Raw genomic sequence first — 13,125 nt, forward strand, 5'->3', positions numbered from 1 at the left:
CATAGTGCAGTTTCCCTTTCTGTAGGAACTCTGCTGACCCATATATTTGTGTCCTGTTATATTAACAAAATATCCAGAAGAAAAGCAGTTGCAAAAGTTGAAATTGAGTAGTCTATGGTACAGGCTTCCTCAGGATTTTTCACAGCTGCAGAAACCACAAAGAGTAAGTGGTAATTGCAGAAGGTGGTGTGGAGATAGAGAAATCTTGCTCCCAGGTATCTGGTATTTTCCCTGGCTTGCTTCCTCTGTCTCATATCCACTGGAGCTCCTTGCAACATGGAAAGGGCCCTAAACAGAAATAATTATATTAGGGGCAATTGGAATCCACCGGTGTGAACTAGGGGACAAGACTTCTAACCATTGTTCACCACTTGGTTTCTGACTCTCTAAGTGACCTGGAATTAATCACTTCTCTACAGTGTCTCTCTTTTTTTTTTTTTTTTCTCCCATTAAAGAGGATCACAGTTATGTAGTTGCTCTGTCTCCAAGGAGTGTTGTGATACATAATTAATCTTTATAAATCATTTACTAATCTTTGAAGTAAAGGGGCTGTACTTGTTTAAGAGTACAAAGCAGCAGTAAGAGAATAAAATAGGCACATAGAAAAGGAATATTGGTTAATTCCTAGCTATAAACTTTCTTCCTGTGTCATCTGCTAGGCCACTGCTGCATCTTTTGGCATTATATAACATACTTCTTTTGTTCTTTATCACAGTCATTGACAAATGGCTGCTCAGACGGAAGAAGCAGCTCAAACTGCAGGTCTAAACCATCCCAGCCTTGTAGGTAAGAATATGACTGCCACAGAAATGAAGAGAAATCAAAGGAGTGATGAGCTGCCATGTCGTAGTAATTGTGCTCCGTGGAAAGAGTGCTTTTATGAAAAGGTACAGCAGAGGTCCCTGAATCTGCAGGAAAAAAAGGTGAAGATGATTCAGGCACAAAAGGCAGAAGAAGAAAAGGTAAAAAAGAGAGAGCCCTGCGACTGGCTGTGCAAAGAGTGGTTCAGTGATGAGAAGGAGTCACTGGATACTCGCACCTATTTGCTTGACAAACTCCTACCTACATTAATCCCAGGAGTGGAAAAGCTGTTAATGCAAGTGGAAAGAAAGAATGTGCTTGTACCAGACAAAGAACCAACCAAATTTGACCCCATTACTTTTCTTGGAGAATATCTGATGAGACATAACCCTCAGTATGATATTTCTACAAAGCCAGGCCCCTACCTGAGAGGAATGAAGATGGTCACAGAGGAGCTGAAAACTGAAATGGCAGATACAGCACCAGAGAGGTGAGAGAGTTGAAAGTGTGGCTGGTGACAAGATTAGAGCTGGGTCCTGGTCTCTGTTTTACAAAAGGCATGGCATGGCTGCAGTCTGGCTGGCAAAGCGTCAAACAAAATGAACTTTGTGCAGCGCAGTGCCAGAGATGGTAATTGCCTCCTTCTTAAAACTTGAGAAGCAGGGCAATCACCAGAATGCCACACACAATGAAACAGGAGTCATTCTTGTTTAAGGCTATATTCTGCCCTTCATGAGTGTATAATTCCAATTTAGACCCTATCTTAATTACATATGTGAAATGCAAACTACTTGCAAACCAGTCTGGGTTAGCAACAGGAGCTCTTTAGGTGTGGCGTTGGTATCAAAGGTCTAAGGACTCTTCACACTGTTTCCTCCATATTCTTCCAAACTTAATAAAGGTGACCTCTTTTTGTCCTTCAAGGTGATTTTTTTTTGACCAAACCAAGGGCAATATTGTCACATGGCAAGGTAGCTGGCACGTGATAGAAACTCTCATAGGGTTTTTACTTCAGGTTCTCATTTCAGATCCTTTTTCCCCTTTAAAGGAGAAAGTGTTCTGTATTTTATTATGTTGCTTACTTGTGGGGTGTAGTCTAGGCTGCTTGGTTTAGTATAATATTAACGGATATTTAAAGAGGGTTGTATGGCATCTTACAATATGCTCACGTTAAAATGTGAGGGCATCAGGTGAACAATACTGCTGTCATTTTAATTGCTTTATTCAGAAAAATCTAGAAGTGAACATTTGTATTTGTAGAATACCCAGAGATGATTGTAAATGATATCAGAGTTACTCATGGCTACCAGGTCACTCTCTGGCTGTGTCTGCAGTGTGACGACTCCTTTACGAATGGCTGTCTCGTCCATTTGCATGAACACCACATACAGCTTGAAAATTGGTTTCAGGGTTTCAGTGTGAGGAATTAGGGAAGTAAAATGTTGACGTGACTTATTCATAGACTCTAAATGAAGATAATTGATGTTCCCAGTATTATAATGAATCACAGAATCACTCAGGTTGGAAAAGGGCCTCTAAGATCATCTGGTCCAACCTTTAACCTAGTACTGACAAGTCCACCACTAAACCATGCTACCAAGTTCTACATCTGCATGTTTCTTGAAGACCTCCAGGGTTGGTGACTCGACCACTCTCCTAGGCAGCCTATTCCAATGCCTCACAACCCTTTCAGTAAAGAAAATTCTCCTAATATCCAACCTAAACCTCCACTGGAGCAACCTGAGGCCATTTCCCCTCATCTTATCCCATAGGTTATAAAAGAGTATGTTAAATATCTCTCTCCACCTCTGAGTTTGTCTCCCTACATTTCTAGTCCACATCAGTTATAGCTCATAGGAATATGTCCTGTATGAATTCAACTAAAGCAGTTTGGTAAGTGAATTTTGTGCAGTCACTTACCCCCTTTTTCCCCTGCAGATAGAAGTAAATATTACTGACCGATCATGGTCAGTGTGAGCTAGCCCAGCTTTTTGTCTTTTCTTCATAAACAGACTTCCAACAGCATAACCAGAGCTGGTAAAAGATTTTCAAAAGATTTTTGTTTGTTTGTTAGATTGTGAATCAGAGCTTATTTCTGGAGAGGTTGGATTTTCCTATAGGATACGAAGTGTTGGCTACCCGTGACATGTCTTGGCTTATCTTGTTAAGCTCATGTTGGCATTTGGAGACAGGTTCTCTGGAGCTATGGAAGCTCCAGAACTGCTGCACAGGAATTGTCTTTCAAGGGTTCGACAAATCAGTCTCTTCGCAGGCAGTGCTGCCAAGGGGATTTATGTAGCCATAGCTGTAGTAGGGTTGGCATATCAGCTGGTAGTAGCATCGTGGGATTTGCATTCTCAGTAGCTCAGGATTTGCATATTTGTGATGGCTGTGTTGTGGAATTTGCATAGGATTTTCGAACTAGAGCAGCACAGAGGATCTTACTGACTCCATGTAGTCCTGAGACTCCTAACGAGAGTCACTGGCTTTCCAAACAGAAAGAAAACGTTAGAGAGAAATGCCAGTCTGGGCTCAAAATCTCTCACATAAGCACCAGAAAAATGAAGAGGGAAATTCTGGCCCCAGTGAAACTCCTGGAAGCCTTGGCATTACCTTCAGCAAAGGCAGGATTTCACTGCAGATTCCTATTTAAAGCTTACCAATCCTTCCTCAGGCTTCCTCCAGTCTCTCCTTAACTACAACCTGAGTGGGAGACAAGAAATGAGGGAGAACAGATGGGAGAAATTCCTGATCTAAATAGATTGATACCTGAAGCAGAGACATTATTTTGTCCAGGGCTGGTAGTCCTTCAGTCTGAGTCACCCATCCTTGTGTGGGAGTTAGGCGGCTGTCTTCCTGAAGGAACATGTTTCATTCTGCAGTGAGGAGTTACCCTCGCTGCAGAAATTTCATTGAACATTGTTCTCTGCCAGTGAAGTGCTTGTGTGAAATGGTACTTAGGCGCTGAGACAAACGCATGCTGATGCAATTTTGTTGGTAAATGAAGTGAGGCAAAATTAGGCACCTCTGTGCCTGCTAAAATTGAGAGAAAATTGAAAGACATCTATACAATGGATGATTAATGCCGTTATAAATGTTTGCAAGCACTGATGGTAAAATTTATCACTGTTGAAACCACATAAACTAGAAGAGCTGTACAAATCATTTTCCCTTAAATGTCAACTGTATACTCTACAAGGCACTTTTTCCACATGCACATATCTGATACTCAAAAGTTATTTCTTTAGATTCACAGTTACGCTAGATTTCAGGAGATTTTATATGTCAGGATATAAATATTTTCATCTCGGAGCTGCCCTCTGAAAACACAGATCACTAGTCTCTAGTGCAATAACAACACTAGAATTTTGTGCCCCAAATATCAAGTACAGTTTTGGAGAAAAAGTCTGCTTTTGCTAAAGGACAAGAGTTTCAGTAAGTTATTTCCTTTCCTTTTGTTCTTCAGGAGAGGTTTCATCTAGCTTACTAAAGCTGGTTTATGTTGGTATTGTTCTAAGTCATCTGCCTATGTCCTACAGGCTGGCCAGGATGAAGGCTGAGGCAAAGACCAAACGTAAGGAAAGGGAACAGGTGGAAAATATGAAGTCTGAGCAGAAAGAGATGAGAAAGGAGGCGCTGGCAATTCAATTCAAAGAGTGGACAGTGGATATCAGTGGCAGAATACCAGTTGCACTGGTAACTAGGGTTGATCTTGTTAACACTGCTATGGTTGTTCCAGAAAAAGGAAATCTGGGCAGTCTGCCCTGGAATGGCAGCAACGGAACAGAAGGGCGGGTAATGGCTCTGATATCCCTTGGGATCAGGGTGCAGGTCGGTGTCTAGCACACCCTCACCAAGCTGAGCACGTGGAAGGCTTGCAGTGTGTTCTCCACAGAGGTTTGTGTGGGAGGCTAAATGGATTGTGAGGTACTTGGACACTCCCGAGGTTGCTGGATACCTACCTTATCTCTGGATGTCCCTCTGTGCAGCTGGCTATCCTTCAGAATCCCCTTAAAAGACCTGGGGCAGCCAGTCTTGCTCGCCTGTGGCCCCAGTTAAATCTCCTTTCTAGCCCCAAGACTCATAGAAATTGGCAGTGCATCTTCCTTAAAAGTCACACAAGTCCCCTAGGAAGTTGTCCTATGGTTACATAGAGCATGTCATAGACAAAGTCTACATTTAACAGGACCTACTTGTTTGTGGTAAGAAGTGTGATTGCCCCACATGACTGGTTATTCAGCACGATTTACTTTAGTATTTGTCTGCATGAAGCAGGCCTTTGACTATTACCTTGATTTGTAGATTCAGAGTGCACTGAGGTCTTTCCTGGATGTCGTTGCTTCTGCTCCCATGGATGTGAGAGAAGGTAATTTTTTGATGTGTCTTTCTTCTTTAGTTTTATTTCTGTGACCTGAATTCTAATGGAAACTGAGCAAACAATGAATGAATTTGATAATTGACGAAGGATCTGTAAGGGTAGTTACACCAGGTAGTATATTAATCACAAATCTTGAGACAGATTGGAAAGAGACTGAACCGTTCCATGAAATAGCACATCTTGTCTAGCCATTCCCTTTGCAGTCCAAGGCATGCCAGTCCCAGCACAAGGGCTTCTGTATCAAAGCACTCAGCACAGAAGGGATTTCCATAAATCCTGTCCACTTTATAGTTCACACTTGACCTCTTTGAATAATGATAACTGGATGGATAGAGCCAGGCACAGTGAAGTGGCAACATTCAACCTGCTGCCAGCCCTTTACGTAGATAGCATGTAATGATCATCAATAACAACAAATCTGCCTTTGCTGGGAGTTGGGATAATAATCAGGGCACCTCCAGAGAGTATTTCTGCTTGCTGCTGAAGTAACCTCTGTGTAGAGCTTGCCCTTGCTCAGGCCTTTCTGTATTATAGATTTGTCCCTCCGAGTAGTCATCCTGTGTTGGTAGCACATCATGTAGGTAGCCAAACAGAGCCTTTACACTCCTGGTGTGGTGGCTGTGGTCCTGGAGTTCTTGAGAACAGTTCCTGGGATGTGAAACTCGTATGGAAGTTTCTGTCTGGGTGCTTGCTCCACAGATTCTGGAGATGCTTCATGTCAGATTTCACTAATGTGCTGCTCCATTTCTCAGTGAATTTAATTTAGTAGCATTCAATATACGTTAATGGAACATTAAGCTTTGTTTTGTAGTTTGGTAGAGATATTGTACAGTTTAGGAATGTCTTAAGCAACAAGAGATAAGTGCATTCTATGGGGAATTTTCTCATTATTCCTGAGGTCTTGTAGAATAAAGAGCAGAAAAATGATCCCAACAGAAATAGCGTGTTTGTGCTCAAAGACCTCATTAAGAAATCCATGCAGACATTTGGTGTAGCTTCTCCATTCCTTTACAGCGGTCAAGGAGCTGACCAACAGGCAGCTTTGAACAGCATAATCAGTTAAATGTTTCCTGCAGTTTCTTGGAAAAATTACTATGATTTTCAGATTCCACTCTTGCAAGGCAGAATTGATGTCCCCAGAATTTTCAGGCAGTTTTATCTGCTAAATCAAAAATAATTTCTTCCCTCACATAATTAATTAGTGGTAACTGCTGTTAAAATCATTGCTATTTTCACCAGCATATATCAAGAATAAATATGACCATACAGTACTGAATAGGTAAGTGTGGATTCTCAACAAGAGAAATATTCTCAGTAAGGATCAGATTTAGATAGCCTTTATACAGCCAGATGCTTGAGATCCTTGTAATTTTTCAGCTATTGTGTAGGATAGCCTCAAACAAATGTAATCCAACATGAAAAGAAAGTAAATGTAACATAAAACATGCAAAAAAATGTATGCAACATGCTAAACCATGGCTGCTTGCCTTCTAAACCAATATCTGTTAATTTTTTACTAGCCATCTATGACAGGAAGCTGGAAATCATAGACACATTGGAACAAAAAGTAAACATTGATGAATTCACAGAGGTGAGAAATTAAATAAGAGTATCTGATTCAGAAGGTGATGCATGTATTTATCACAAAGTAGTACCATTTCCCTGTGGACAGCTAAGATGAGTAAGTGAAGGGCTTCTGTTTTCTCCAGCACCCCAGGTAACTGGTTGTGTTAGGATATTTCATTTTACATCTCTGTATCCATTCTCTACTGTCACAGTGCTTTCATTTTTGCCTTGAACTGTTACTGGTGTAAACCATAACCAGACAGTAAGAAATGTCAAAAATGTCCATAAAGAGTAATCAGGATGAAAAATACGCAGTTTTAAAATCAAAAGCTGTCAATGAGAAACATCAGAAGTGTGTTTCTAACTCACCAAAATCAAGAAAGGTGATTGGAAGTTTCACCTCATTACTCTTCATCAATTTGAAAACAACCATATCAGTTCAAACTACATTACTGAAAAGCTCTCCAGGCCAAGACTTTGCCATCCGTTTCTACCTATGACAGAGCTAAATTTTATGGCGAGGTTATTAAACCTGTGAAAAGGGATGTTTGGAGTAGAAATAATGACAGCCCCTCAACTGCAGCAGTATAGTGGGTGCAGTTACAATAATTAAAAACAGAGAATAAAGCAGCTGTGCAGAGACTAATTTCAAGCAGCCATGTGTGATTTTTGTGCCTTCTTCACTCTCAGGAGACTCACACGTTCAGTATTTTGCACAAAGATGCATTTTTATAATAACTTGTTGAAGGCTTTTTTAAGCATGAAATGAGTTTTTTTTTTTAAATTTAACCTCAGAATAACTGCATTTAATTAAGGAAACTGTTGTGGATAATGGGAGCCCAGAGAATTGCTGTAGTCACTGAAAAGAAGCATCAATCCATAACTCTATGGTACGTGTATAAGCACAGAATGAATTCATAATACATTAACATTAGCAAAAATGTTTTGAAATATATTTTGTGCACTCTTTATTTTAACTCAATTAAAAATGTGAGAACCGAGATCAGAAATATGAAAGACATGGACTGTCATGCTGTCTGATTTACCAGCCAGTGCAACATTGTTCTCGGAATATATTCTCTGATGCTTTTCCAGCCTGGTTTTAATTGAATCGAATGATGAGGCTTTCATCACTTCCCTTGGGAAATGCTTCCATAATCATAGACCTCATTCTGAGGATAGTGCTGTTTCTAATCCTCAGCTACAATTTACCTTTGGTCATCAGTTTGCATCATCCACCAAAACCAGAAAAAGAGGTGATCTTTCTCCACACTGGTCTAGCCCTTTTCACATGTAGAAAGCATTGTTTTTTAATGTACCTTAAAATTAATGTTTTTTTTTTCTTTTCCTTCCTTGAATTCAATGCAGCTTTTGGTTACTTAAAGGCTGTTAGAAACTCAGTAGAGAAGCCTCACACTGATGCACACTGGTGGCTTTTTTGTTTGATTTGTTTTGTTTTGCTGGACATGCTCAGTGGCTGCTCCTTGTATTTTTGCCTCCTTAGTGATGAGCTGGTCAGGTCTTTTATATTAAAAAACATTTAGATCCCAGAGACCAGTCCTCAATGGTTTATTTCACAGGTTTTGTACTATAAAATGTGGAACTTCCAGCAGTCTGACAAAGCTTTTGACACCGAGATAAATACTTACATTTGTAGGGTCCAAATCAGGCTTTACAGGTGAGATGGTTTTCCAGGAGTGCATGTGGCTTACTCAATTTCTAGTGAGATCAGTAGTAATAAAAAGCAAAGACTAGCTGGCCCTTTGTTATTGAAGATTATGTGTTTACAAACTACCTTGAGGTTTCACACTGGATAGCATTAGAAAGTGTCCCAGCTTTCTTCTGATAGGTGTCAAAATCTCTTGGTTAAGAATAAATAAATGTATGCTTATTGTGTGTACAGCACTTTACACTCTAGAGTGCTTTACACACATCAGCTAAGAAAAGCTTATAACTCTACGATAGTTCCTCCTGCCCACATAGCTGAACATACGCTTCTAAAAAATGTTCTGTGGAGCTGTTAGACAGCAGTATTAATATACGAGCCTTTGTATGTGTCATCAAGATGACATAGAAAATAGCAAGCTGCTTGTCCAACCTGCCTCCTCCCAGCTGCTGTCATCTTCAAGGTTCATCTGTCACAGGGTTCCAGGCTGCAATAGCTCTGAAAAGCTAGTAGATTCATGTAGCCCCAGATCTGCCACCTTCTCTCCAACCCACCTACATCCTTTCTTTTTATGCTGAAATGCAGAAAAAACACACTTTGCATTAGGAGTTGTTCTTTCCCACCAGCCACTCTTCAGGCCATTGGCTGCTGCTTTTCTGCTCTTCCTCTCTTCTCCACTTGTCCCATATATTTGGGAATTATGCAATACAGGCATGAATAATAACAAGTATATTAATATTTCAGTTTGTTAGTGCCTGTGTGGCATTTCAACAAGTTCAAGATGCTCTAGCACTTATGTCAGGTATCCATACTCCAAAAATGGGATAATGGGGAACATTCTGTGTTTTGCAAATTCTTCCTTTTAACTGTATAGGCTCCCTATTACTGTGGCTGGCTGCAGAAACCTGCTATAATAATTCAGCACAGGCTTTGGGATTGTGGTTTGTTCTGATGGCCTTTATTATTTATGTCATGCACACCACATTCTTAGAACCATATTGCTTGTGCTCATAAAAACCACATGGCTATAAATCCAAAGCATTAAAAGTGTCTCCAAGGCTAGAACTTAAAATAAATCTCAAGTCAGTAGTATTCCCAGTGTCAGAGGACTTAGGTGACAGCAGGCTCACATTCAAAAAGTTCTTTCCTTTTTTTTTATTGTATTCAGAGTGGTTCTCTAAACACTGAAATTGTGGGCAATGGTCATTTTGTGGCATGAGAGAGCTGAGTGTCAGTTCTGCAAAAACAAACGTCTCAAAAGGCCTCCTTGGGAGTAAAGCCAGGAATACTAAACATTGCAGAAAACCATGGAGAACTCGTATCCTGCCTGAGATAACCTGCCTTAGGCATTGCTGGAGAGATTCTGATCCAGCATCTCTGAACAACTTAAAGTGGGAAGTGGTTTCTGGGCCAGGAAAGGAACTGTTTGATATGCATTTGTGCAGTGCCTAGCGCTGCAGCATCCCAGGCTTGTCTGGAGAATATTGCTGCTTCTGAAAGAAAGAACAAAGTAAGCAGTGTAGCACCCATACACCAAGTTTGTATCACATTAGCAGATTGATCCACAAAATAATTTCCTTTATATTTAATTACATGATAGATTTTTGAGAGTTCAAATTGCGGTGAAAATACTCAAAGAAAGCTAATGATTTACACTACTGCTTTCTCTCCATAGTATGTCCATTCCTACACTGAAAATTTTTCAAATGACATGTTCCAAGAAATTCTGAAGCATCTCCATCAGTGTGCTCTTGACTTCCAGAAAGCCATAAGATGTGATATGTGGAGGCAAATGTTTACTGATCTCTTCCTAGATTGTGATTATGGAAAGGTAAGCAAAGCAGTTCTCAGCCTAATTTCAATATGATGATGCTTCTACTTTGGTATTTCTCTGGGTCACTGCCTTCTTTTTATTCTTTATGACTCCAGGTACTCTTTGCACTTACTTAGCATTATTTTAGAGGGCAATAGCTGTTGTGTTGTCTTCAAATTCATAGTTCTCACTTAAACACAGAAATACCAATAGCCTATAAACTGGTGGCTATCTAGAGACTAAATGACCTTACATGATAACTGGCTGGTGTTTGATGATTCTGGAGAAGAAATTAACCACAGACTTTACTACTGGTTGTTACCTGTTCCCATAGCACTTTTAGACTGTTTTGGTGCTAACTTGTCTATTCAGCTATATTTCAGCAAAGATAACATGATATAGATTGGCCTCAACAAATGTGTACATTACTACAGTAGTTACATATATTGAATTGCATTAATTGTGATGTATTAATTTATACATCTTTAGGCCTTATATCAAAAAATCTCAGGAAAGTATAAAGTTAAAATGCAAAATAATCTATCCATACCGCCTTTCTGAGGTAAGTAGTATGAACTTCAGCTGCAGTTTATAGACAGGAAATTAAAATACAATGAGTCAGTTATAGAACTGGAAATGGAATTCAAAAGCCATAATTTGGTTTTCAACAGCTCTTATCTCTATCTGTCATCCCCTGAATACACCTGCATCCCCATTTTAAAAAAGCTAGACTTACTAGAAAACTAGCAATAGTAGAAGCTGAAGAATCAATGACGAACTATTGCTAAAAGCTTGGTCTTTGTGCAAAAAGTATGGTACTTAATTTGAGTAGCCTTAGTTAGCCAGTTGCTGGCTACTACACAGTAAACAGTTGCCATGATCTTGCAGGTTTCTCCTCTACATATATTATATATTCCATTCAGCACTCGTAGAGTGGTCTTTACATCATGCCTACTCAGAATGAATGAACTGTGCTCTACAATGTCATGCTAATAATGTCATTAGCTCTAAGAGAATGGAATTACAGAGCACATTTCAACACCAATGACATGTTTTAGAGGATGGTGGTGAGCTGCTGTTTCAGAGATGAGGAAAGAAATGTGTCTACTTCTCAGTCAGAAGACATTTCATTTGCCTATTGCTCTGTCAAGCACAAAGAGCTATGGTGGATTCTCCCAGGCAGAGTAGTATATAAAGCTGCGTCCTATTTTTGCTATGCATTTTGAAAGGTTCCCTTCTTTCCTTTTCATGTTTTAATGTGACTTTCTTCCTACTATTTTGGTGGCAGTAATCACTATCTCCATGCAGCTAGTCCCAGTGGAATCTCAGCTGCAAAGAGCCAGAAATGCTAGTACAACATAACAAGACTGAGCAGCTCTCAGCACAGACACCATCACTGCGCAGAAAAAACTTATCACGGCACAAACTTGGTTGCCGTTTGTAGCCTCTGAGGTAGACTTGCTCTCCAAATTGAGTGTGCTAAACTGTAGCGTGGGCCACGCAGTTCTTTTAAACCTGACCTGGTTTCTTTTGTATAGTGCTATTAAGTCCTGCTGTACTGTACCCACAGGCGAGATAAAAAATGCAAACTAACCCAAGGACTTCTACCATTTTGAATGTGATCCATTACCTGTAGTACTCATTCTGCAAAGCACAGCAGAGCAGTTGTTTCAGTTCCTAATTTACATTTGTTTGGCAGCAGGCAGTTATTCCAGTCTGCGTGGTGAGTGTGGCTGGCTGTCTCAGTGAGTCGCAATTAGGGCCAGGGAGCTGAGAAAGCAGTGTTTAAATTACAGTCAAATTAGAAGGTATCCACATGATCATTATTATGATTTCAAATGCATGCATCCAGAAGGATGGCAGCTCAGCCAGAACAGCCTGGACTGTGTAGTGAAGCAGTAACTTTCCAAGGCAGTTGAATCACTGCTCCAATGCCCAAAAAGGAAATGGCTCTTTGAATTTGAACCTTATGGCGTCTCTGTGCTCACGTGTGTCATGTATAATTTCTCTTGACGTTGTAACAGAATCTGTATTAATTTTCAGGGACATTTTAAGCCCAAGACCTTTAAATGTAACTGATTCTAATCAGAGATTAGTTTTCAAACTAATGCAGCTTGAGACACTTCTGATTACCTTCCTCGCAGTACAACAACAAAGTCTGCTTTCTCATGACCTTTCATGAGTGTCTGTTCCCATCTTACTCACTAACAAGCATATTGTGGTGGTGAAGATATGCATATTATGTTTCCAGAAGAACAATCAAGCAGTTAAATACTGACCTATCATTGATTAAATGGCAAGTCTGGTTTAGTCTGTGTTGATAAAGGAATTGCTCATAGATCCTAGAGCATTGCTGAAAACAACTGAGGATCATCACCTGCCAACATTTAGGTGACAAGGAAATTAGGTCAACACGTTTCAACTCTCCAGCCTCTGCAGTTGGCAGTAGTTAAAAGTGGAGGCAAATTTTGGGCAGTTGTACAAACACAGATGGCCTGCTGTTATTTATAGTGGATGCTGCACCTATCCTACTGATAAACAAGAGTTCGTACAAAGGGCTGATATGCAGGAATCCTTAATCAGCTTCCCTAGTCATACATGAAGTGCAAAGAAATGTGACCTTTTTCTAATAAACTTAGGAAGCCAGGGAGATGAAAGTATGAAGTATGAAAGACTAAAACTAGACTGAATAGTTGGTTACATTTCTGGTTTGTTCCTTTCCTCAGAATTTGCAAAAGTCTTTCAATTTGCTTTGGAGGAAAGGTGTCACAGTAATAGAAAATGTGATGTATTTACTTACTTTTCAGAATTAGCCTACTTGGGAGGCACTTCACCAGTATATTCTGGGTATCCCCATTGTTTTCAAATGCTCTGATCCTTATATTTATGCCACTGCTTACA

The 13,125-nt window shown here is 40.0% G+C and overlaps 1 protein-coding gene across 1 annotated transcript in view; it reads left to right on the forward strand.

Moving 5' to 3' along the window:
- Positions 1–725: 725 nt before the first annotated feature.
- EFCAB5 (EF-hand calcium binding domain 5) overlaps positions 726–13,125 on the forward strand; it is a gene marked incomplete at its 5' end in the record, with an annotated part of 30,951 nt that continues 18,551 nt past the window's right edge. Inside the window, 5 exon segments of the mRNA XM_082776597.1 lie at positions 726–1,291; positions 4,341–4,497; positions 5,104–5,167; positions 6,700–6,770; positions 10,087–10,242. Coding sequence (XP_082632723.1) covers positions 726–1,291; positions 4,341–4,497; positions 5,104–5,167; positions 6,700–6,770; positions 10,087–10,242 — 1,014 coding nt within the window.

This window comes from Aythya marila (genome assembly GCF_965140915.1).
Source record: "Aythya marila genome assembly, chromosome: 20".
In the NCBI taxonomy this organism is placed as follows: domain Eukaryota; kingdom Metazoa; phylum Chordata; class Aves; order Anseriformes; family Anatidae; genus Aythya; species Aythya marila.